The 27420-nt window shown below is 35.5% G+C and overlaps 1 protein-coding gene across 2 annotated transcripts in view; it reads left to right on the top strand.

The window, feature by feature from the left end:
• MAP2K4 (mitogen-activated protein kinase kinase 4) overlaps nucleotides 1-27420 on the top strand; it is a 126682-nt gene that overhangs the window by 86385 nt on the left and 12877 nt on the right. For both annotated transcript variants that reach the window (XM_037155836.2, XM_037155829.2), the window contains 3 exons: nucleotides 9175-9294; nucleotides 11660-11711; nucleotides 14409-14536. In XM_037155836.2, coding sequence (XP_037011731.1) covers nucleotides 9175-9294; nucleotides 11660-11711; nucleotides 14409-14536 — 300 coding nt within the window. The remainder of the gene's footprint in view (nucleotides 1-9174; nucleotides 9295-11659; nucleotides 11712-14408; nucleotides 14537-27420) is intronic.

Genomic DNA, 27420 nt, shown 5'->3' with positions numbered 1-27420 from the left:
ACATTAAAGGGACTTATCTAAAAAAAAGAAGATAAAAAAGATGAACAGTGAAAGGACAGCAAACTCACAGTTATTAACAACCACATCTAAAACAAAAGCTGGCTAAAAGGACAGCTAGATCAGGAGCAGCACCATAGAAATGAAGATCTCATGGAGGTTTAGCAACAGGGGAGTGAGAGGAGAAGGGGGAGAAGGTACAGAAAATAAGTAGCATAGATGGTAGGTAGAAAATAGATAGGGGGAGGGCAAGAATAGTATGGGAAAGATAGAATCCAAAGAACTTGAGACACATGTTCATAAACTAAAGGGGAGGAATGGTAGGGGTGGGGGGGTCCAGGGTGGAGGGGAATGAAGGGGGGAATAGAACAGCTGTAATGGCATAATCAATAAAATAAAAAAAGTTTTAAAAAGCAGCCCCCAAACTTTTTGGCATAAGGACCAGATTCATGAAAAACACTGTTTGCATGGCTAGGGCTGGAGGGCAGCAGGGTGTGGACAGGAAGTGGAGCACAGTTGGTACTTGTAGGAAGCTTTGCTTGCTTGCCTGCTGCTCAAGGTCACCAGATTAGTACCTGTCCTCAGCCCTGGTGATTGGGAACCCCTGCTGTATACATCACTTTGGAGAGTATCCGTGTTTCAACAGTCTTAAGTCTAATGACTCATTAACATAGTATCTTCATTTATTACATCTTGTAAATATTTTTCAGCAATTTTTGTCATTTTCATCATAGAAGTCTTTCACATTTTTGTTAAATTTATCCTTAAGTACTTGATATTTTCTGACACTTTGATAAATGAGATTGAAAAGATTGTTTCTTCTTATTTTGTGACTAATGTAGAAATTCAGTTGATTCTTCTTAATCTTACATAATGTAACCTTATTAAATGCATTTATGAGTTCTGAAAGCTTTTTGTAGATTCCATCATGTTTCCTACAGATTATCATGTCTATGAATAAAGAGGGTTTACTTCCTTCTTTTAAATTTGGGTTGTTCCTTTTTCTCTTTTCTTCCTTCCCTCCTCCTTCCTTGCCGCCCTTCCTTCTTTCTTTCCTTTTTTCTTTTTCTTTCTCCTCCTCTCTTCCCTCCCCTCCTCTTCCTTCCCTTCCACCCCTTTTGTTCTTTTTCTTTCTTTCCTTTCTTACTGTCTTCTATACAGTGCAGTCCTTACTGCACTGTCTAGATCCTCTCTGTAGGACACTGTTGAATAGAAAAAGTGAGGTGGGATATCCTTGTCATGTTTCTGATCTTTGGGGAAACGCACGCAGACTTTCACTATTAAATATGATGTTAGGTATAGGTTTTTCATAAATGTTATCTCTCAGGCTGAAGAAGTTCCCTTCTATTCCTAGTTTGTTGAGAGTTTTTATCAAGAGTGGATATTAGAATTTTGTTAAATGGTTTTCATACATCCTTAAGATGATTGCATATGTTTTTAAAATATGGTAAGTTATATGGATTGCTTTTCAAATATTAAAACAGCCTTGTCTTTCTGGGATAAATCTATATTATTATATAATTTTTTTACATATTGTTAAATTTTCTAAAATTCAGACATTTTATATACAAGTTCATGGGAGATATTGATCTGTAATTTTCTTATAGTGGTTTTTAATTTTGTCTTTTGTATCAGTGTAATGCTAGCCCTATAGAATGAGTTGGGAAATATTCCCTCATTTTCAATTCTCTGGAGTAATTTATGGAATTGGTATTATTTCTCCTGTAAATATTTGGTAGAATTCACCAGTGAAGCCATTTGAACATGGAGTTTCCTTTGTGGGAAGATTTTCAACTACAAAATCAATTTCCTTTAAAGATATTCTATTCTAGTTATCTGTTTCTTTAAGACTGATCTTTGGTAGTAAATTTCCTTGAAGAAATTTGTCTCTTTCATCTAAATTGTCAAATTAATGGGCATAGAATTATTTGTAATAGCCCTTTCTTTTCATCTTAATATGCGTAGACAATATGGTGATGTTTCCTCCCTATCTTTTTCCCATTTAGGTAATTTGCACCTTCTCTGTTTTTTCCCTAAGTAGTCTGGCGAGAAGTTTATCAGAGTTATTAATATTTAAGTGAACCAACTTTCAGTGACATTAATTTTCTATGTTGTTTTTCTGTTTTCTAATTAAATTTTGTTATTCTAATCACTCATTTTCTTCTACTTTGTTTAATTTACTTTTTCTAGTTTCTTAAGGTAGTTCTTTCTTTTTTTTTAACTATGAAATATTTCAAACATACAGAAAATTACAGGGAATAACAATGTATCCATACCACAGACTAGCATTTTAGCATATTTGCTCTTTATCTGTCTTTAAATTATAGATACAGTTGAAGTCCTCATCTCATTCTCCCCTTTTCTCTTTCAATTTAAACATGACCTCGAATTTAATATTTCCTTCAACTTGTTTTTTTCATATATGTATTTTTCCTTAAGTAATAAATACATAGTATTGCTTTATTATATTTTCAAAATTTACCTATATGGACTAATCCTGTTTGTGTCTTCCATAGAACTTTTTAATGGGCATAGTTTTCAAGATTTGTCCATGTAAACAGATCTATAATAAAGGTAGGGCAAAAGTAGTTTTACAGTTGTGAGTATGTGAAACAGTTTACTCTTGCATTTTTATTGTATTATTTTCCATGTGAACAACTGTAAACCTACTTTTGCTCCACCTTACATATAATTTGGTTAATTTATTTTAACTGATATTTAATATTCTAATGACTAAACATACCATTTTTAATATTTAATAATTCTAATGTTGGTTGTTTTTTATTTTTTTGCAGTTATAAACAGTATAAAAAGGAACTGCCTTTCACATGTCTGCTGACAACTTAGGTTAGAGTTTCTTAGAGTGCATACCTAGAAATATAATCGCTAAGTTAAATGATAGTGTATATCTTCAACTTTAGTGGATGTTGTCATATTGTTTATACTAACTTACATTCCTGTGACTCAGAAAGGTAATTTCTGTATCAGGAATTGTAGTTAGTTGTCAGTAATGGAGACTGGTAGTGGCTTATTACTTAGTTCGTGGTTTCCATTATTGAGTCTGCTTCCTAGTCCAAGTTGGCAACTAGCATTCAGCTATCCACAGGAAGCAAGACAAAAGGGAATAACTAAAAGGGCTGTCTTGGGATCATCATGGGACAGGTTTGTGTTGACTTCTCATTGGCTGTCCTACTTTACATAAAAGACTGAGAACTACCGTTTTAGCTGGGCACAATGTACATAACAAAAGGGCTTGGGATGTTGGGTGGGCCATATACATTTATTGTGACAGATCTCATTGCTAATATTTGATATTATTAAATGTTTCAGTTTGGGCAATCAGGTGGGTTTGAAGTGGTACCTCACTTTTAAAATTACATTTACCTAATTACCTGTGAGATACAGAATTTTTTACTTGTGCATTTAGGTTTTCTTTTGTGTGATTTGCCTATTCATATCCATTTGCCATTATTTTATTGTATTGTCTATTACTAATTGATTTAGCATATGCTTTATTATTCAAAATACTAGTCCCTTTTTTTTTTTTACATCCAAATAGATGTTCTTGTCTTAGTTTTGAACTTTTGGTTGGACTCTTTTGGTGTCCTTTATCATACAAAAATATTCATTATAATGGAGTTAAATTAGATAGGTGTTATTCTTTTCATGTATGTTTTTGGGAAGAATTTTCTTTCCTACCCTGAAGTCTTAGACTTTCAAAACAAAGTTTTGCTTAGCTTTTGCTTTTCTTCTTTAAACATTTTATTTATTTTTACAGAGAGGGAAAGGGAGGGAGGGAAGGAGGGAAAGAAACATCAATGTGTGGTTGCCTCTTGCACACCCTGTACTGGGGACCTGGCCTGCACACTAGGCATGTGCCCTGACTGCGAGTTGAACTGGTCGGTGACCCTTTGTTTCACAGGTTGGTGCTTGATCCACTGAGCCACACCAGCCAGTGGTATTTTTGCTTTTCTGAAGCTGCTTTTGGGAGTTTTTGTATTTTTATTTGTGAATGATTTGAGGTGATGATCTAATTTAGCTTTTTTGTACATGGAAGGCCATTGGTCTCAGCAGCATTCATGGAATAGTCCACCCTTTGTCACTATTTGCTTTGCTACATCTGTCATAAATCAAATTTCCTAGGTATGTGGTCTTTTTTAAAAATATATTTTATTAATTATGCCATTACAGTTCTATTTCCCCCCTTCATTCTCCTCCACCCTGCACACCCGTCCCACACTATTCCCCCCCTTTAGTTTATGACCACGTGTCTCAAGTTCTTTAGATTCTATATTTCCCCTACTATTCTTGCCCTCCCCCTATCTATTTTCTACCTACCATATATGCTACTTATTTTCTGTACCTTCTCCCCCCTTCTCCTTCTCCCACTCCCCTGTTGCTAAACCTCCATATGATCTTCATTTCTATGGTTCTGCTCCTGATTTAGCTGTCTTCTTAGTTTGCTTTTGTTTTAGGCGTGGTTGTTAATAACTGTGAGTTTGCTGTCCTTTCACTGTTCATCTTTTTTATCTTCTTTTTCTTAGGTAAGTCCCTTTAATGTTTCATATAATAAGGGCTTGATGATGATGAACTCCTTGAACTTGATCTTAACTGAGAAGCACTTTATCTGCCCTTCCATTCTAAATGAAAGTTTTGCTGGATAGAGTAATCTTGGTTGTAGGTCTTTGGATATCATGACTTGGAATACTTCTTTCCAGCCCCTTCTTGCCTGTAAGGTTTCTTTTCAGAAATCATCTGACAGTGTGATGGGAAGTCCTTTGTAGGTGACTGTCCCCTTATCTCTTGCTGCTTCTAGGATTCTCTCCTTCATTTGAATCTTGGCTAATGTAATGATGATGTGCCTTGGTGTGTTTCTTCTTGGGTCCAACTTCTTTGGGACTCTCTGAGCTTCCTGGATTTCCTGGAAGTCTATTTCCTTTGCCAGATTGGGGAAATTCTCTTTTATTATTTGTTCAAATAAGTTTTCCACTCATGGCTGTTCCTCTTCCCCTTCTGGTAGCCCTATAATTCAGATGTTGGTGTGTTTAAAGATGTCCTGAAGGTTCCTAAGCGTCTCCTCATTTTTTTGAATTCTTGTTTCTTCATCCTTTTCTGTTTGGTCATTTTTATCCTCCTTCTGGTCCACTCCTTTGATTTGAGTCCCAGTTTCCTTTCCATCTCTATTGGTTTCCTGTGCATTTTCCTGCATTTCAATTAGTTTAGCCTTCATATGTTCCTCTAATTAGTGACTAAAATCAACCACTTCTGTGAGCAGCCTGATCACCAATGTTTTGAACTGTGCATCTGAAAGTCTTGCTATTTCTTCATCACTTAGATTTATCAGCTCTGGGGCTCTGAGTTGTTCTTGAGCTATGTTTTGATCTGTTTGTGCCTGTTATATATGAGGAGCAGAGCCTTAGTTGTTCACCAGGGTAGGGCCACCCAGGTTGGTGGTTTGTGATGCTGTATGTGGGGGCGTGGTCAGAGAGGGACGATGGCGGTCCCCTCTGCCGCTTCCTGCCACTGGGGCCTGCGCAGTCTGTCTCACTGCTAGCTCCTTCACCGGTTTATCTGTGTGTGAGTGTGGAACCGTGATCAGCCCTCAGTGGGTCCACCGCCTTGCGCCCTCAATGGGTCCTACCGATTCTCCACACCTGGGATCCGCCCACGGTTGCTGGCGCACCTGGGTCTCGTGCCCGGGTCAGTCTGGTGGATCTTTACTGCCTGACCCTGCTCTCCTGCTGGCTCTGCCCCTTTTACTAGTTTGGCTGAAGGGTTCGTGTTGTCACACTTACGTGCAGTTCAATTTTCTGTGGTTTGGCTGCATTTTTGTTGCTAAAACTTTGTTGTTTTTAAACTTGGTTGTGTGAGAATGCACAGTGCTTCCACCTATGCCTCCATCTTGGCGGAAGTCCCCCAGTATGTGATCTTTTCAGTCTCTTCCACTGGCATATTTACTTTCCTTCTCTATTAGTACCTCCTGAAAGGTTTTCTTAGGCTCTGCTGAGGAAGAAATGCCAATCAGCCACAAAATTAGGCAGTGTGGAGCTTTAATGGGGTTTGTGCACCCTGGCAAGGTTCTCTGGTCCGGTTCACAGAGTGGGGCTGGGGAAGTTGCGTCCAAGTAGGGAATGTGGCAGGGTTTTATTTTGGTTGGCTCTCTTCATGGGAGCTGGGGATTGGTCCGCTTTGAACAAAGCAGCAGTATATCATTGGTGGTTCTCCTTGGGCTCAGGTTGCTCTGTGGATATCCGTTTTGGCAAAGCCAGCCCTTTTGGCTCTCCGGTTTGACCTCAGCTGTCTTTTCCCAGTTGTAGTTCAGCCACCATTTTGTCCTACCTTGCCTATCCTGACACCACCATCTTTTACTCTGATAGCTTTCTATAACAGTTTTTATATAGTAGCTTAGTCCCCCTTCTTTAAAATCATGTGAACTCTGCTTGGCTCTACTTTTCTATGTAAGTTTTAGAATAAACTTGTCCAGGTATGTGATAATTTCAATTAGAGTCTAACTGAATTTTTAGGTTAATTTAGGGGAATTTGGCGTCTTTGTGATCCTGAGTCTTCATACTTGTAAGCATGCTTTGCCTCTTTCTTTGGTCAGGTTGATGTTATGCCCTTTACTAACATTTTATACTTGTTTTCATAAATGTTTTGCTTCCTTTGTTGAGCATTTATAGTCTGAGCATTTATAGTTTTTGTTATTAGTAGTGTTTTTTAAAAGAATTTTCTAAGTGGTTACTGCTGACACATAAGCATGTTATTGGTTTTCTTTGGATCCTGTCTCTAGGAACCTTATCTTGACCATAGTAATTCAGTTTTTCATTGTCTTCTACCTTTCTTTCAGTACATCCAGGTTCAGTAATTTCTTTTTTATGTGAGTCACACGGTCATTCCATCCTTTGCTTGAACGTGAGTAATGCTGCTGTCCCCGCTTTTTGAGGCATCTCAGACCATTCCATTTTTCTCTCTTTAAATGCAGCTCATTGCTGTTGTCTATTCTCAGGCCAAAAGGAACTACCAGAAGAAATAAGAAAATCATATTAGGTTATATACCTTCAGAAACTATAAACATTTCTCTCTCTGGCACTAATATGCTTTTCTCATCTTTAAATCTTAGTTTATATTTCCTACCTGTATTTCCCCTGTTCCCATATCTTTCTTTCTCTTTTGGTTGCCTTTCTAGTTTTCCATTCTCTCCTCTTCTCCCTTTGTTTTCTTAGCTATAGTTTTTGGCACCTACCAGGCACTTTATTTTGTATTTTACAAAATGTTAACTTGTTTGGTCTTTATCACAATTCACTGAGGATGGTGGGGCAGTCCCATTTCACAGATGTGGAATAGAGGAGTCCTATCTTATATAAGTAGGACGTGGGAGAGCAGGGATAAGAAGTCAGGCCTTTCAGGCTCTAAATATCGGTGATCTTTCTATTGTGCTTCTCTACACCACTGAAGCTCAGTTCCTTCCTGTACTGTTATTCTAAGTAGATGAGTTAATCGTGCTGTCTTTCTCTGTAATAAAAGAGCTCTAATAAATCTATTGTGCTGATCTCTTCAGATGAAAATAAATTCAAGTATGTGTTTTGAGTGAAGGGTGTTTGTTAGTCTTTGTGAGAGTCATTGTGTATGAGCACTCAAAATAAAAGAGAAGACTTAAAAAAGAATACTAAAGTAAAAGTTTTCATCAAGTATGATTTACAAGTAAGTATTCTGTGAAGCCATGTAGCTACATGAGTGCTCTAGCAGGTGGCCTTATTGTAAGAGTGCTATATCTCTTCTCAATACTTATCAAAAACGTGCCTTCTCTACTTGTCAGTTAGGTACCCTTCTATTGTAGGTGTCAATAGGAGAAAGGAGTTAAGTAAACTGGATTCTATTTATAGCTATATCACTAATGAGCAATGTTGTTCTGGGCAAGTGATTTTACTTTTAGGGGCATTAATCTCATAATCAATGCAGGTCAAGCTTAAGGGGTAGGAAATTAGTGGTAGAAAAATCTCTAAGGATCCAGCTGGATCCATTCATTAGTGACAACATACGTAATCAGTTTTAGATAATTCTTTGTCACCATATTGATAGTTGTTTTCACTCTTTGGTGAAGAGTGAAAGGTATTTGGTGGTACTTGCTCATATGTGCAAGTACTTTGATAGTGCTATAATCATGGTATTGGCTTATGTTCTACATTTTCTGGTGAATACAGCTCAACAACTGTAGTTTTCAGTTTGGTTTTAAATAATCCCTTTAATGATATACCATAATGAGATTCCTCATAATGAGATTAGGTCAGTGATTTCTAGTTTGTTTTTGTTTTTGTACTTTATGGTTGTTTTAAGTTAGATTCCCAGTCATGATTTTGTCAATGAGTATAAACTTTTCTGTCCATGAGTATAGTACTTTTATTTCTCTCGTTTAGTTGTCCCGTTGACTTCAAACTGTTTTAAAACACTCTATAATGTTGTCATTCGTTTTTAAATGATACAGTGTAATTATAGCCAGCATTCATTAATTTAAAGAATGTTTATTGAGCCCATGCCCTGATGGAATGTATACTGTAGTAGGGACTATAGATGAAAAACACAAAATTAAAATAAATCATATTTTATATTAGAAGGTGATGAGGATTATGCAAAACACTGCAAGGTAAGGTAAAGGGATGCTAAGAATGGGATGACTTGCATTTTAAATGTTAACTCCTGAGAAGGTGGCACTTGAGCAAGGACTTGAGGCATTGGGTTTGCTTTATATATATTTTTCTGTCTCCCTTTCTTTTCTCTGTCTCTCTTCCTTTCTTTCCCTGATTTACAAAGTTTTTATAGTATCTCACGATAACTATAATCTTTGTCTTTGTTAGTGAAAATGAACATTTTCCCACATTTTCTATTTTTAGATTTAATTATGGCAAAATTTGAAATTTTCGTAAAAATGCTAAAGTTTTCTATGTAAGACAATTCCTATCCTTACAGTTAAGAGTGCAGGAAATTGGGCAAAGAAGTTCATGTTTAAGCACAAGGAAAATATTCTGCCCAGAGCTTTGATAAGAAACCAAAATTTCTACTAAAACAGAATTTAAAAAATAAGATTGATTTTTTTAAAATTGTATTTCTACTTTAAGTGAAGGAACAAATGGTACTTAATAATAAAGTGTATAAGAATAACAAATATTTGTTATTTCATAGGGTGACTGTTGGATCTGTATGGAACTCATGTCTACCTCGTTTGATAAGTTTTACAAATATGTATATAGTGTATTAGATGATGTTATTCCAGAAGAAATTTTAGGCAAAATCACTTTAGCAGTAAGTACCTGGTTTTCAAATTGTTTATTTTATGTATAGTACTTATATAATAATGGTGCTGGAGATTTAAATGTGCATATACCCAAATGTCCTTCACAGGATATTATGAATTTTTCTTGGAAAATAATTTGTAATAGGAAAAGAGACAAAAATCACTTCTTTGGTGTAATTAGCATAAGTCATAACTATTTTAAAAATATATTCTACATAAAGCTACGGTATTCTTTTCAATAAAATCACAGCAAACCATAATAGATTGTGATGTCAGTAAGATTAGAAAAAGCAATATTCTGCTTTTTTCCCCCTGCTGGCTTAATCATTTAAAAATATGTTGTATTATTAAAGTTATCCCTAAATTAATTAGCATCACCGCAGTTTCCTTTAAGTCTTTTAATTAAAACTCTTAGACAAAGTATTATTTCCTGTGGTTTAAGATTTGGGTTATGCAGTCTAAACTATGTGAATTTTTGACTAGCAATTTTAGTAACCAGTATTACTACTTATTTAGTCAATTCATTTCTTCCAGAGTACCAAGAAAAAAAAGAGGTATTTTTTTGCTTATGTTTGTAGTCTTGAAAGTGAGGTCATGATTATTTCCTTTCTTTCTCTGAATATTTTAGTCAGTGAAGGTTGTTCATAATTATTTTTTCTGAAAAAAATTTTTGATAGAGTAAAATTAATAAGACTCTTAGAAATCCCTGTGAATCTGAGTTAATTACATGATCTGGTTAGTGGTTATGTAAACTAAATTTTAGAGAAGGTTGTAAGGTTCTCTGGTTGCATGTGTTTTCCTGTCTCTTCCTTCCCTGTTTCCTCAGCCTCCAGTAAAGGTTATCTATTCATTGCCGTTTTATCTTGTTGAAGCACTAAGGGTTAATGTTAAAAAGATGCAGTTTCTGAATTGTATTTAGTTATAAGAGAAGCATGTGTGTAATTGAAATTTAAAAATCAGATTAAACTTCAGTCATTGTAATCTTAAGATTCATAGGTCTCATGTAATGTTTTAAGCTATTTAGCTAGATTAATGCTGAAATTTAAATGTTTCATGATGTACATTTTAAGAGATATACCCTTTCATATATTTTATAAAACAAAGCTGAGTTTTACTAGAAACTTGTTCATTATTCAGACTAGATATTGATCAATTTAGCCATCTCTCTCCAGTATACCAAACTCAATATTATCTTGGAATTTGTTAAGTATTCATTGGAACAATAGTAGTTTAATGATAATAGCTAGTGGTTATTGAATGTTCATTTGTATCAGGCCAAGATCTTACAGCATTTTATCTTCATAGCAATTCTTTATGGTACATAGCGCAACTGTCTGTTTACAGGTGACAGACCTGAAGTATGGAGAGGTTAAGTAATTAACTTGCTTTGAAGTTTATACAGTTGTAACTGGTAAATGGTATACGCTCAGGCAGCCTAATCCCAGAATGCTGTTCTTCACCACTATATAACAGGGTGCTCATGAAGTTGGAAAACATAATAAAATTATTTGATCATATACTGCAATACGTGTAGTATAGATATACTATAAATAATTTATTCTATATTTGCGTATGTTTCTAGACTTGATGATCACCTTTTATATTAAGCACAACATTTAAAATTACTTTGTGTTAAATCTCTTCTTGCTAATTAATAACTCAACAAACACACATGCCTACCTGCTTGAAACTTTACAGATTTGTGTGTTCTGTGTTCCTGATACCCATGAGCTTGTTGGCAACAGAAACTTGACCTTTCTATAGCAAATAGCTGGCCCGTTGCAAATAGTTGGCCTATTATAGTTTGAGGCTGTGGACATTTTAAGTCAAGTCTCTGTTCTCTTTTTTCCTGAAGAAATTTCTGATTTTGTTATTATGAGCAGTGATCAGACAGTAGGATAACTTTGGGGTAAGCTGCCATAGTGGCTGAGTGGAGATACTGTGGCTCTGCAGAGATTACTGTGAAGGCTCAGCACCCAGTGAGGGTAAATGAGGGTGAGAAATTGAGAATCTGGAAAAAGTTATAAAATTAAGGTTAATAAGGAACCCAGCTTATTGGGCTTTCTTGCACTACATATTTCTGTTCTTGAAAAGTTTGAAGGTATAAGAGACATTATACAACTTGTCAATGACTTACTAAAAAATTGTAAGTTACCTTTTTTTTTTTTTTACTTTCAAGGAATGGTATATAAAGGCAACTTAATTTTCAGGTTTAAAATCACTATTCAGCATCTTCAGTTAACAAAAAAATGCATGGAGTATTGAAACATTAAGCTTATGGAATGCAGTGGGCTCTGTGGGCTGTTACAATAAACTGTTGTGCTATTTGATTAAAAGGAGACTGTTCATCTCATCTCTGCTTTTTCTTCCCAGACTGTGAAAGCACTAAACCACTTAAAAGAAAACTTGAAAATTATTCACAGAGGTGGGTATAGGATTGTTTTTTATAAAACAATTTTTTCTTAATAGGAATAATAGGAAAAAATATTGAAAATTAAATGTCACTTTTTTAGTAAAACGTACTATATGTATCCTAAAACTTCATTGTGAATTTAGGTTTTTTGGGGGGGGGTCTATAAATTCTAATCTACCTTATTAATATGTTAGACTTAGTAATTGAAAGAGGTTTTGCTGAAAGTTCTTATTACTCTTAGTTGAAAAACAATTATTCATTCACCCAATACATAGTGTTTCTGTGTATATGAGTAAGGCATGGAGATGGTCCTTATGAGCATGCAGAGAAGAATCAGAGGGTGGTACCCTAGTATTACAAAGGCATACTACCATCCCTATCAAGTGTTTCTTTTCTACTTTAGAGGATAGTTTTGCAAATTGAGAGATTCTTTCACTAGTATGTTGAAATTCTTCTAAAGCATTTGTATGCGTGAGAATAGTGATCTTGTCCTTATTAGACACAGGTTCAAAATTTAAACATTTGATGTAGATCTGTTGTAAGGCAGTAGGAATCCTGCATTTAATTCAGCAAGTAGACTAAATAGTTGCTCTATTTGTTACTGACAGACTCAGAGTAGTTGCTCAGTTAATGGTTTTGAAGAGGGACATAAGTTCACTATTTCCAGTAAATTTGTAATGGACAAATATAAGACAAAATGTGACACTGTATGATTCAGCCTGACAATAAATATGATAGAAAGTCAAAGGTCATATTCAGAAATATGAACCTTGAATTCAAAGAAAAATAGTTTCTAGTGGTTAAAGAAATTAGTAACTTGGACATTTAAGTAGTTCGGGGTTGAACCTGGACCAGAAATTAGTTAACCTTGAATATCAGAATAATTCATTTACTTTTGCTGGGCTTGTTAACAATAATATTAGATAGGCTTCTTATTTTCTCTTTTGGCCAAAAATCATGTAGTGTTAGGTCCCTAAACAAAATTATTTGTTCCTCCTTGTTCTTGTTTTGGGGTTGTCCTTCCTGTTTTGTTTTGTTTTGTTTTTTCCGGTGTGCTGCAATTACGAGAGTATCGCTTTTACCTTAGGGTTGCTCAGATACCTTAGCATACTTAGAGTATCACAATAAAGCACTAAGACCATGCCTGAGGAGGAGTAGAATGAAAGGGAGAGGCTTCAGAAATAACTTTGATTTTTGTATTACTAAGTCAAATGATTAGTTTATAGTGGTCTTTTTATCAAATCAAATTAGTTAGCTTTTTTGCTTCAGTTAGAGTGCATTTGATCACAGGTAACAGGAAATTCTGACACTTGCCTTAAAGTTCAAGGAAATTCATTATCTGCTGTAATAAACTCCAAAGGTAAGGTGGCTCCCGGTAAAATGTGTTAGGGCTCAAACTCCCTTCTTTAGGCTGTGTCCTTAGTAGTGTGTCAACTCCATCCTCAGGGTAGTAAGAAGGAAAGCTGGTCTCTAGTGTCACATCTAGACATGACAACTTCTTGAAGAAGCTCTCTTCCTGTGCAGTTATCAGGGACAGGGAAATCTTCTTTACATGTCTCTGTTTTCTTTTGTCATGGATCAGAATTTCCTCACGCCCTAACCTAAAACTAGTTCCTGCCCAGGAGCCTGGGATTACCTTAGTAAGCTTAGACCAGTCAGGACCCAGTGTTTGAAGGTGCAGATAGAGCTACACAGTATATTTATTTTTACCTTTACTTTTTGTTCATTGAGCCATGGTAGTGACAACACAATGGATAGAAATTAAGATAGAGATAGGGAATTGGTGAGTAAAGAAGAACTGACCAGGTAGCTGATTAGCAGACACTGGCAGTGAGTAGATTTGATTGTCAGGAAAAGGTGATAACTTAGGGGCCATTTTGGCAAGACTGTGTAAAAGCTGTAGATTTGGAAGGGATTTGGCTTTCTCAAATTTGCAGGGAAGCACAAATACTCTGGGTGTGGTAAAAATTAATCTGCTTTCTTAAGATGACTCTTAAGAAAGGATAGGTTGGGAGAAACTTGGTGAAGCCATCTAAGATCATAAGTCTCAAGCGTAGATAATTATTAAGTGGATGCATTTATTGAGTATACATAATGTTTGGACACTGTATTAGGTGTTTTAATTTTATTTTTTTATTTTGTGGGTGGGGAAATTGTGTTTGCTATGGAAAGTTCATAGGCCATATTAAGAATTTCACATTGTGAATTTTAGATCCAGATTTTGAACCTTTGCTTCTCTGATCCCAAAGCCTGTGGTCTTCTGGATATACTGGATTGGATACTTTACTAAGTTAGTTAAATCTCTACTTTAACTAAATTGTGGGTTTATAATTCATATACTTTGTATTCAGTTATATAGTCTTTGACACATATTGTAAAGTAGCTTAGTATACTTGTACAGTTTAAATTTATTCTTTGTATTTTTGACTGTTAAGTAATGAATTTGAAACAAGTAAATGAATATGTCTCTTGACGGAAACAGACATAGAAAGCCTGAATTTATTGTGTAGCATTTTTTGATATTGAGGTTTTAAGCATTGATATTGAGTCTTTAGAGAAATTTCATATTTCTCATCCTTTTATATATCTGAATTTTAAGGACTTGATCACTTACTGTCTAAGGTTTTTCAATATTTTTAGTTAAAGTACTTTAGAATGTAGCTCATTTGATTGATTACTTGTACACTGAATAACATCTTTGTCTTTCAGATATCAAACCTTCCAATATCCTTCTGGACAGAAGTGGAAATATTAAACTCTGTGACTTTGGCATCAGCGGACAGCTTGTGGATTCCATTGCCAAGACAAGAGATGCTGGGTGCAGGCCATACATGGCAGTAAGTGCAAAGGCCAAGCCTTCTTGCTTGACAGTGGTTGTGCAGAGAACCCGTGACCGTGACCTTTGGTACTACACTGCTAAGGGCTCTGCCATGGGTCACGCAGTTTCACCATACGAGACTCATTTCTTCCCTAAGGACCAAATGCAGGTTCTAGCTTCTCCATGAAACTTTGCAAAATTATCCCAGTGAACTCCTGTTTTATTATCTTACTCTGTTCCTCTTATTTGGTATTTAGCCTTTGTGGTCTTCTCTGATTACTGTTTTGTTTTTGTTTTTTTCACCATATTCAGCTGTACTAATCAACCAGATGGTTAGTTCTCAGAAGGCTTCTTTGTGTTTCTAGCACTCTTTATGCTGTCTTGGTTGTAGTAGAGAACATCGTAGTAGACATGTTGAGAATGTGTCCCAGGCCATTAAGTGGTCCTGTTCCCAGTTACAGGAGAATGGAAGGAGTTGGATTTGTGGTGGGACTTGGTATATCTTGCAGAGTCTGAGACTATGTTTTGAATATTGTTGGTCCCTTCTTTAGAGATGGACAAAGCAAACTCATAAATGCAAGGGTAGACTTCTTATATTTGCCAACCTAAAGCCTCTTTTCATTCAGGGAGACAAGGCTACCCTGTCCTACACATACCATACTCATCTTAACCCAGTGCATTTGCACAGACTGTTCCTGTAGCCTGGATTTTTATCTATATCTGACTGGAAATTGTGTCCATATTTTAAACATTTTCCTTACATGATGGGCCTTAATGTGGCTGTGGTTCTTTGTGGAGCAGCAGACTACTCCCCAAAGTAGTGGTACACACAGGTTTTATGTCATGTGTGGCACAACACATGCCACACATGTGTTATGCCACACATGTGTGGCATGTGTGGCATACATGTGTATGTGTGCCACACATGACATAAAACCTTCAATATGTCATGTATTGAAGCATCTCTATCAGGAATGTCTGTTTCAGTCTTTGAAGACTCTTTTTAAACTGAAGGTTAGCTTAGAGCTGAATAAAATTTTTATCTCCTTTTATTTGTTAGTTTCTTTCTTGATTTATATATTTTCAAACCCAGTACTATAAGCAATAGAAAAGTAAGAAAAATCATAAACTACATATTATAGCTTTTATGTCTTGTTTGTGGATAGGCAGACTTAGTGCTACCCACAAATTTACGCTTTTATGAACTTAAATGCATTTTATTTTCAACGTTATTTAAAAGTAAATTTTATACCAACCATGCTTTCACTTTTCACTTATATCTTAACCTATAAATAGTGTAAGGCGTGTTATTACATGTATCCTTTGTGCATACATGTTCTGTTGGCTATACTCTGGTCTTGTTTTTGAAAAACATTGCATTTGAAAATTTTTCATTATTTTAGAATTATTGCTTTCAATGCCCTGTTTTGATTAATACCTTTCCATGTCACTTTTTCCATAAGCGAAAATGTCAGAGGGGAATGTGTGTGTGTGTGTGTATTAATGCACACAGAAAAGATCTTCCTTTGTGGGTGGCGATTGGGCAGGAAGGTTCTCAGGAAGATTTGGACGATTGTGTATTAAATCATGATAACTAGGGAGAAGTGGAACAACCAGTTCAAAAGCAAGAGATTAAAAACAAATTAAACATGGAAAATTTGAAAATTCATGTAATTTATATACTTAGCCATGATGCCTGAGAATTAAGTATAAACTGTTAATCTATGCAAGTACTTTTAGGGCTTGTCTCAGTACTAAAGTTATCTAAGTGTTTTTGCTGTGTATGTAACACTGGCTAAGAATTATATTTGATTTATGTGAATTTAAAAAATGCAATCGTAGCCCTGATAGAGCTGGATGCATGTAGGTAACTTTTAAGAAATAAGTAGACTTTCAGTTTTTGTGTAGCAGTAAGGTTCACAGGCCCAGTAGGTGAACGGCTTTTCTTTTCCTGCTGACCTATTGCAGCCTTGGAGTAAGCAGTCTCCCAACAAACTGCCACTAACCTTTTTACCGAATAAAATGCTTCTATCCATTCCAGTCTTCTGAGGCCTATATAAATGGAAAAGAATACAATCAGCATGCATTTTACAAGCTGCTAAAAGTGACTTGACTTTCCTTTAATATATCTTGACAGAAGATATCAGCAACAATGTGTCTTGTCTTTTTAAGGTTTATCATTTATCTATATAGGAATTGTGATTTCTTGGATTATGTTTAACATAGAAAGTATATAAAGTGTAGAGTTTAAATTTAAGTTTTTTCCGTGAGCCAGTTGTAAATGTTTTTCCACATTCCTGCTTCTTCATATGGGGGTGTGTGTGCATGTGTGTATTTATATACATATATGTTTTTGTATACATATATGTGTACTTATACATTTAGATATATATGTGTATAAACAAGGTCTGTTTGGAAAAAGTCCAGCCATTGTTAATATAACAAGAATGGTTTGTGTGACATTGATGTAACCTGGCAGCCAAGGAGAATGGACTGGAATGCACATGCATGAATAATGATGACTCCACTGTACTAGTGAGTGGGGGCAGTACACACCATTGAGTGAGCATGGGTACTGTGTGGCCATTATATTTAAAATGACTGAGTGATTAGAGCAACAAACCTGCATGAAAGTTTGCATTAAGCTTGAACATTTCTCTGTGGAAGCTATTCAGATGATTCAGAAGGCCCCAGCTATGGGATACTGGTGATTGGCAGCTTCATTGTGACAACGCACCCATACATCCATCACGTCTTGTGCAGTTTTTTGGTGAAACTTCAAATCACCCAGGTGACTCAGCCCCACCTACAACCCATACTTGGTACCCTGAGACTTTTGGCTTTCATAAAACTAAAATCACCTTTGAAAGAGAAGAAATTTTGGACTTTCAATGAGATTCAGGAAAATACAACAGGCAGCTGATGGTGATTGGAGGAACTGTGTGAGGTCCCAACGTGCCTACTTGGAAGGGGACTGAGGCGTCATTGTCCTATGTACAGTGTTTCTTATATCTTCTTTAATAAATGCTCTTTTTCATAAACATCTAAATACTTTCTGGAGAGACCTTGTATTTTTGGCAACAGAGAATATACTGCACTGAGTAACTTTTTCCATTCTTTCTCTGTTGGTACTTTTGTATCTAAAAGGAGTCCTTTGTAGACTCATATAGTAGCAAATAGTAGGATTATGGTTTCTTATTCATTCTCTTAATCTTTACCTTTTGATTGAAGACTTTAATTTATTTATATTTAAAATAGTTACTGATAAGGTATGACTTCTGTCATTTGTCTTTTGTATATCTTTTACCTGTTTTTGTACTTATTCTCTGGTGCCTTTTTAAATTTGATTTTTTTGCTGCATGTCTTAAGTTTTTCTTATTCCTCTTCTGTATATGTTTTAGATATTTTCTTAATGGTTTACCATATTCATTACATTTAGTGTCCTAAATGTATAAGTTTTCTTTTAATTAATACCTACTTAGCCTTAAAAGCATACAAAAACTCTGCCAGTATACTGTTGTACATCCTATGTTATTGTCACTAATCTCTGTACATGTTGTTTGCTTAATCATGTAGATTCATAATTATTTTATCCATTTGTCTTTTAAATCATATAAGAAGCAAAAAGAGGGGTTACAAACCAAAAATACAATCATAAAGGCTTATATATTTACCTATATAGTTACCTTTACTAGAAGTCTATTTCCTTTTATGATTCAGAGTTTCTGTCTAGTGTCCTTTCATACTATCTTTTGTTTATCTGTGAATGTCTTTAACAGGCTGTCAGTTTTGAAGGACAGTTTTGTTGAATAGGGAATTCTTGGATGACAGTTTTTTTTTTCTTTCAGCACTTTAAATATGTCATTTCATTTTTTTCTGGCATCCATGGTTTCTGATGAGAAGTTAGCTGGTATTCTTGAAGATCCCTAATATGTGAGAAATCACTGCTTTGCTGCTGTTTTCAAGATTCTCTCAGTCTTCAGTGGTTTGGTTATAATGCGTTGATGGGAATCTCTTTGTTTATTCCACTTGGCTATATGTTAAGCTTCTTGGACATATAGATTTGTGCCTTTTATCAAATTTGCACGATTTTGGCCACTATTTCTTCAAGTATTTATTCTGCCCTCTTATTTCTTCTCTTTCTTGAAGTATTATAAGTATGTTGGTACACTTAATGGTGTCCCACAAATCTCTGAGTCTCTTCATTTTTCTTCATACTTTTTTCCTTGTGCTCCTCAGACTGAATAATTTCAGTTCACCTGTTTTAAAGTTTGCCGATTCTTCTGTCTGCTCAAATGTGCTATTCAAGCTCTCTAGTGGATTTTTTTATTTCAGTTATTATACATTTTAGGAACAGGCTTTCTGTCTGATTCCTTTTTAAAATTTCTCTTTATTGATACTCTGTTTGTTGAGACCATGTTTACCTGGTGTCCTTTAACTCTTTGTCATGGTTTCCTGTGCTTTTTCATCATATTTAAGACAGTCGATGTAAACTTTTTCCAGTAAGTTCATGTGTGTCCTTGGGTACAGTTTCTGTTCATTTCTCGGGGGGGGGGGTCATATTTCCTAGTCTATTTGCATGCTATGTAATTGTTTAAAAATGGGAAATTTTGAATATTGTAATGTGAGGACACTGGAACTCATATTTTCTCCCCTCCTCATGGTTTGTTTTGTTCCTTGCAGGATAAAGCTGTTTCTTTAGTGATTTTTCTAAAGTTTTAAATAAGTCTGTATTTTAAATCATGTATGATCTCTGATATATCTTTCCTATGTTCAGCTATGTTTTGACAGATGTTTTGAGGGGTGAGGCGGGGGGGCAAAAACAGAATCCAAAAAGGAAAAAAAATTCCACGAAGAAAACAAAGGGAAAAAACTCAAACAACTGTTCCAGTTTTTTCATATTGGCTTTGTGTTGGGACACTTCTTAAGTGCTTTGCCAGGTCATTTACAAATCTTCCTCAATTTTCAGTTTCTACTTGGCCTAAACCTATAGATCAGCAAGAGGTTAAGGTTTCTGGTCTTCTTGGGTTTTTTGTGTCCTGCCCAAGGTGTATACATGGCTTTCTACATTCCTCAGTATATACAGGTGATTTTTGAATTGCTTAATTTCCCAAAGAAACTCTACCCTTCGATTTTTCTCCTAGGCTCTTGATGCTCTACTCTGTGCCTCAATCCAGTCTCTTGTACCAGGTATCTATGGTTATTCATTTGTCTTAAATTGTTTTCAAGAATGTCCATTCCTTCTGCCTTGAGCGAGGTCCAGTGTTAGCAAAACAGGCAAGCACCTTGCATCTGTCTTTCATATAGCCCCCCAGACAGGTTAGAACAGATAAACACAATTCTTGATGAATAAGATCTGCTTTGTATCCTCCTCCCTCTGGACCAGGGACCAGGAGTCTACACTCTGAATGACAGCTGCCATCTTCAAGGCTACCACTGAGCTGGGGCAAGGTCAGGTAGAAGTGCTGCAAATATTTCCTACTATTTTTAAGTTGCCCTTTTCTTGATTTAGTGTTTGCTTGGTTGTTGTGAAGCTTGGCTTTTTTCCTCCAGAGTTCTGATGAAGTTGATTCTGGCAATTTTTGCTTTACTTTTCAATGTTTCTCTGGAAGGGTATTCCCTATGAGCTACCTACTCCGCCATTTTTGCTGATGTAGCTCTGTTTATCGTGTTTCTGGAGCCAAATAAGTTTGGGGATCACCACGTGCTATTTTTTAGATACATAGTGTATATTAGCATACAAATGAAAAGTAATGAAAAACACCTCAATAAAGAAACATCTTTTGTGAATCTAGTACATCCTAAATATTTGGCAGTGGAGCCCACTTTGTCTTGTGACATGCCTGCTAATAACTAGGAGAGTGTCTAGTCTGTGGAAAACAGTTTATTGGACAGTGTTGTAAATGATGTAGCTGTCAATGTTAGGCTTTTCAACTGAAAAAAAATTTTTTTTTCTAGTGTGGTCAGACAGGATTTTACCATAATTGTTTTTATAGCTTTGCTAATTATTTAAATTCTAGTTCTGGACTGGCTTAAAAATTCAGGGCTTAAAACCATGAGATACCACCTCATATTCACTAGGGTGGCTAGAATCAACAGTTCAGATAATCAGCAGTGTTGCTGAAGGTGTGGAGAAATCAGCAGTGTTTAAATTCTCATACACTGCTGGTAGGAATGTAACATGATTCAGCCACTTTAAAGAAACTGGTAGTTCCTCAAACATGTCTGCATAGAGGTACAATAAGAATTGGTAATAGGACTGCCAGGTATATATACCCAAGAGAAACAAAAACTTGTACATGAATACTCATGGCACATAACTGTAAACATAACTGAAAGTTTAATAGCCAGAAGGTAGAAAAAACCCAAATGTCCATTAGTGGATGAATGGTGGGGAGAACAAGGTGATATATATGTAGAATGGAATATTAATCTTGAAATGGATAAGTCTGATTCATGGTACAATAAGGGTAAAGTGGAAGAAGCCAGATACAAGAGACTATGATTCCATTTATTTGAAAGTCCAAAGTAAGGGTCCCTGTAGCAACAGAAAGTAGGTTAGTGCTTATTTAGACCTGGTGGTGGGGCAGTTGTAGTAGAATAGGGTGGTGATGTCCAAAGGGTGTGGGGTGAAGAATGTGCTAAAATAGACTCTGGTCATGGTTGCATGTGTGGAATGTGGACTACATCTCAGGAGAGCTGTTTAAAACAACTGAAGTGTACTGTCCGCTGTGGTACTAGTACTGAGACTGCTGAAGATGTGAAGACAGTCCCTGAGAATTGTGACTTCACAAAAATCAAGTTTAGTAAACAACTATTGCTAACACTGCTGTCATCTTTGGAAGTGTAGATTTGCAATTAAGTGACCAGTACTTCTTATTTCTTCAGCAGTTTGAATTGCCCATTTTTGAATGCTAGAAAATAACCACCCCATGTAATCCTGAGTATGAATTCATGATGGTTTTATTCTAAAAAGAACTTTTTACTTTAATTTTGAATTTCTTCAAATTTTTTAATATTTCTTGCCTAGTAAAGCATATTGGAATAATCAAGTAAAGATTCTGGGTTGGATATTCTTCTCCCTTGAATACTCATGTATATGCACATTCCCAAGTGAGACTCATGTGCCACTTTTTCTGTTTGTATCCATAACTTTGAGATACATAATTTACGTAAACCCCCATGGCAGGATATTTTCACTTCCTGGGGACTTTAAAATCCCATTGTATTATTCCTAGTTTTTAAAATGTTAAGTAAAATAACTGTGTTTGAAGAATTCTATTGGTAATAGCTTTATAAATATGTTTTTATTTTAAGATTTTGTGTCTGTTAAATACATAAAAATAATACACAGAATAGTAGAATGGAGAATCAATAACCCACAAATCACTTATAGAGGGAGGAAAAATTTTTGGCAAGTATATATTCTGTTACATTTTTATGTAAATATAATCATATTGCACATATGTTTTTCATCTGCTTGTAGGTATTTTTTTCCGAGTTGATGCATTTTCATATATAATGAATTTGGCCATTAAAAATTAACTAATTTTTTATTTTTGCCTGCTTAAGTTTTTCTAGTGCTTTGTTATAGCAAAAATGGCTGTAAACATTTTAAAACTATCTTCATACAACTCTTTTGTAACTTTTCTTGGATATAAAAGAAAAGGTCATACATCTCATGACCTTTGGGAACATTAAAGGCTGTGTTTTCTAAATAGGTGTCAATCTGTGTCATTATAGTTTTTTTTTTTTAACATTTTTATTTATTTATTTATAAAGAGAGAGGGGAAGGGAAGGAGAAAGAGTGGGAGAGAAACATCAATGTGTGGTTGCCTGTCATGTGTCCCCTGCTGGGAACTGGCCTGCAACCCAGGCATGTGCCCTGACTGGGAATCGAACCAGCAACGCTTTGCTTCACAGGCCCGTGCTCAATCCACTGAGCTACACCAGCCAGGGCTCATTATAGTTTTATCTTTGTCAAGTTGAGAGGCCAGAGTGGACATTCTTTTTAATCACATGGGTTTTGTTATATATATTTAAATTATGTTAAAGTTGGATACTTTTGCATTTTATTCATTAACTTTTGCCTTTTTATTAGAATGCTAATCTTTTATATTGATTAAAATATAAGGAGAATTGTTTTATGTAGTTTTCTCAGAAGTTGTAATTTGTCTTAAGTTATACATAGTTTTTACTATGTATAGTACAGAAAAAGAAAAATTTGGCTCAATCACAGAAAAAGAAAATTTTAACATGGTGGAGCTTATCAATTATTAACTTTGAGGTTTGTAACTGTTGTAATATCTTGAAAGACTTTTGTTATGCCAAGACTGGAAATAGTTGCAGAATTTTATTTTAGTGCCTACATTTAGGCTTTAAAAATTTTTTTTTTTTAATTTATCTTTAGAAGGGAAGGGAAGGAGAGAAACATCAGTGTATGGTTGCTTTTCCTTCGTCCCCTGCTGGGAACTGGCCTGCAACCCAGGCATGTGCCCTGTCGGGGAATCAAACCACGATCTTTTGGTTTGCAGGCTCGTCTTGCTCAATCCACTGAGCTATACCAGCCAGCACAGGCTTTTGTTTTTTACATTTAAATTTTTAATCGTACTGTAACCACTATTAGTATATTATCAAAGGAAAGAGTATAACTTTTCTCCCCACAAATGTTTTATCAGCTGAAATTTCATTTTTTAGTTTTCTCCATTCATAATTGACTGTCTAGAATTAGTACCCATACTAAATGTATGAATTTTACAGGAATTTTATTGTTGTTTTTTAATATTGACTCTTCCCAATGGACGAATATATTAAATATATTACTTCTTTTCATTCACTCAAGTTGTCTTAGTGTTTCTTGGTAATTTTTCCTTCTTGTAGGTTGTACACATTTCTTAATAATTTTTTCAAATTTATTGTCAACTGTAAATACTAGTCTGTACCTGCTGTCTCTGCCTTTTCTCCTTGTATTCTTTTAAAACCCATTCCAATGAGTTATTTTACCGTCATTGCTCTATTTAAGCTGCTTTTGTTAGAGTGAACATTATGTCTCATGTTGGTCAGTTCTGAGTCATAATTTTCCTCAGGCTACCTGTAATGTTTGAAGTACTCCTTGCTTGAAGCACATTTGTCACTTGGTTTCCATGACATTACATTTTTTTGGTTACCTTACTGGTTCTCTAGGTCCTCATTTTGCTGATGCTTTTATTAGTATATCCCAGGTCTGAGTATTCAGTCTCTTTTCTTAACTACCCAAATTCCTTCAATGAGTTTATCTAGTCTTAAGGACTAATATATCTGTCTATTTTGTTCATTGAGGTCCAGTACCTGTTATTTAGTAGATGCTCAGGAAAATGATAACTGCTGATGATTTCTTTCCTGCACACACCTCATCTGTAAACTTCAAAACCCTGCACATAATTTCCTATTTTCTGTCCCCTCTTAGATTCCATAGAAGTTGCAAATATAGTATGTCCAGCACAGAACTCTTGGTCACCTCTCACATCTCTGCTCCCTACAAAATCTCTGAGCTGCCTCTGCCTCCCCAGTTTTTCTATGTTTCAGTGAATACCAATTCCCTCTTTCCATTTGCTCAGGACACAAACGTTGCAGTTTTATTTCTTTCTACTTTCTGCTTTACTTTCAAGGTATACCTAGAACCCACCCCCTTTCTAAAACCACCATTGCTCATTGGTCCAGCCACTAGCATTTCTCACCTGCCTTCTTCTATGTGGTCTCTGGAATGGTCTCCCTGCTTGCACCCTTGCTCCACCACACTCATCACAGCCAGACTCGTGTTTTCAAAGCCTTGTCACATCATGCTGCCCTCTTTGTGTAGCTCAGTGGGCCTGAGAAGCTCTCTGTGGTCTGGCCTCAGCTGTCTGAGACTCCCTCCTTGTTTGAGCACCTCCAGCCACCACACCAGCCTCCTTGCTGTTCCACAAGATATGGAGGCTCTTCCTGCCTCAGGGTCTTTCCTTTCTCCCTTGAACTCTCCCCTGGGAGTATTTTTTACCATGCCAGTCTTTCACTTTCCTTAGGTCTCTGAGCAGATGTCATCTTCAGATAATCCTTGCTGGACCACCCCATCTAAAACAAACAGCACCCTCATCACTCTTACCTCTTGAACCCTATTTTGCTTCATAACCCTTATCACCACCTGACTGTTTACATTTGAGACTAGCCTTTATTGAGTTCACTGCTGAATTCTTGGGTGCTAAGACATTTTTTTGTTGCTGTTTTGGATGGGATGTATTTTCCTGACTAGTAAATGCTGATACATAAGAAAGCTATTTATATTGACATGTTTATTTTATAACCAGACAAATTGCTGATTTACTTTTTAGAATAGGTTTCACATGGTACTTCAGGTACTATTCTGCAAGTAATTTTTGCCTTGGCTCACCTTCCTCATATTTATTGATCTATCTCATATTTATTATTGTATATTATACATTTCCTTTTCTATATTTACTTTGGTTACTTTGCTTAGAACTTCTATAATGATATTGAATGACAATGTTGACAATAGGTTTCTTCTGTTATTTCTGACTTGAAAACAAATACCTTTTTCTGGTTTATTGAGTCAGTGTGCACATTTGTGTGTGAGATTATGTGTGTATGAGAGGGAGGGTGAAAATGAATCAGGAATGGCTACTCAGTTTTATGAAATGCCTTTTTTGGGTAGCATTCAGTACTTGGTGAAATGTTTATTTCTGTGTAGCCGATGTATAAGGAGTGTTAGCGACATATTTCCTGTGGTTGAACTAGTCTGGCATTCCAAAAACAAGCTCCATGTGGCTGGTGGTTTGTTTATATGTTTCATATATTTTTACATTTGGTATGTTAATATTTAATATTTCTGCATAAAAATACTTAAACCAAGATTGGTTTATAGTTTACATTGTAAAAGTTTAAAGTAATTGAGTTGGGAAAATTTTTATTTTTATTTATTCATACAGTAAAAATTATTGATTATTTAGTAAGCAAAAACATATCTTTGACCTCTTTGAGTTCAGAAAAATTTCCCCAGACTTCAGAATGTTTGTGGTAGCATAGTTTTTTCTGTCCTTTGTGGTTGAAATCCATTTTGGCCAGTAATCTTTGGTGAAAGATAGCTAATTCTTTGAAAATGATGTAGTTTTACTGTTTCCTTAGCATCCGTGTGTGTATGTCCTCGCACAAATGTGCATATGTATACATGTACATATTTTTGTTTTCTTAGTTGTTTTATATATGAGATGTAAGAGCTGTTTACTGGGCTTTTTTATACCCAAAGGTATGATAATTTTAAACTTCATTCACAGTTTCCTTAACATGGCTCCATTCAAAGGGTAGAGACCTAGTACAGCCTTGAGTGTGGACTGAACTTACTGACTGACTTCTAATGAAGAGCATGTGGTTGAAGTGACCATGTGTCCTTCCTGAGAGTAGGTCATAAACAAGCATTGTATGGCTTCTTGCTTACTTTTTTTTTTTCTTGGATTGCTGTCATTGGGGGAGGCCAGCTGGCATGTTGTGGAGATGCTCAGGCAGCTTTATTAAGAGACCTGTGGTGAGGAAACCTGTACATAAAGTTGGTGACAAATTCTTCAGTCATTGTAAAGCCTTCTACCCTAGTTGACATCTTGATTGCAGCCTCATGAAAGACCCTGAATCAAAACCCTCCACTGAAAACTCTCTCTGAGTCCTGACTCACAGAAACTGTGAGATAAAAAACTTTTTAAGCTATTAAGTTTTGGGGTAATTTTTTACATAGCATTGCTAAGTAATATAAAGTATTTTGTTGATTCTTATTAATCTTTTGGCTTATTATTTCCTTTCAAAGCATTTTAACATGTGTGTTACTGTCTTTTGGGATATATTAAGATTCATTTTAGCCCTGGCTGGTGTAGCTCAGTGGATTGAGCGCAAGCCTGCGAACCAGACAATCACGGTTCGATTCCCAGTCAGGGCACATGCCTGGGTTGCAGGCTGGTTCCCTGCAGGCCAGTTCCCAGCAGGGGATGCACAAAAGGCAACCATATATTGATGTTTCTCTCCCTCTCTCCTTCCCTTCCCCTCTAAAGATAAATAAATAAAATCTTAAAAAAAATTGAGAAAGATTTATTCAAAATTTAAGTGTGATTGTCAGTTTTGCCTTATTCATTGGTTTTTGTCTTATGTTTTAATACAAAGTAACTTATGTATTTATTGTAAATTATATGTTTTGGATGGAAAAATATTTTATCTATCACTTTTTGCTATTTTTGTTAATGTTTCATATCCTATTCTCTAAGTTGGTTATTTTCCTGTTATACTTTTAAAAAGCTTTTTTGTTTTTCATACCTATAGAATACAGGGTCTTTACTCATTTCTTGATTTTGAGGATCTTAAATCTTCTCTCAAAGAATAATTTTCAAATTGGTAAAAATATTACACATAAACATAAAGAATGAACATTTGTCAAAAATATATATACTTAGCTCATTCATGAGAAAACTGGTCAGACAAGATTTTGAAACTGGCTCTAAGAACCTTAGGGTGATTTAGTATTAATGGTCACTGAAGAAAGAATACAGCACTGCTAATTATCTCCAGGTCATTAAAGCAATAACTTTTGGGGCTATTGGGCAAAAATCATTTGCATCCCTACTGGAGAAGAATATACAAGTTATCATGTAACTTCAGTGTCTGGGTACCTATGAATAATAAACATTAAATAATTCTGGGTAGACTTGTTATTGCTACCAGTGAACCAGATTTCCTTAAGAAGGTCATATCTGGAGGTGAATCGTGAGTCTACACGCTTCAGTATGACATTGAAAAGAAGTGGAATCTTTTTTTCTGACTTATTTCCAGGAGTTATGTAAGTTTCCAAACACATGAATGATTTCTGTCCGGAAAAAGTTCAGCCATTATTAA

Source organism: Artibeus jamaicensis, unplaced genomic scaffold, assembly GCF_021234435.1.
Source record: "Artibeus jamaicensis isolate MK-2021 breed Jamaican fruit bat unplaced genomic scaffold, CSHL_Jam_final contig_781, whole genome shotgun sequence".
Taxonomy (NCBI): domain Eukaryota; kingdom Metazoa; phylum Chordata; class Mammalia; order Chiroptera; family Phyllostomidae; genus Artibeus; species Artibeus jamaicensis.
Note: the sequence above shows the minus strand (reverse complement) of the source record. Positions and strands in the feature narration are given on the sequence as shown.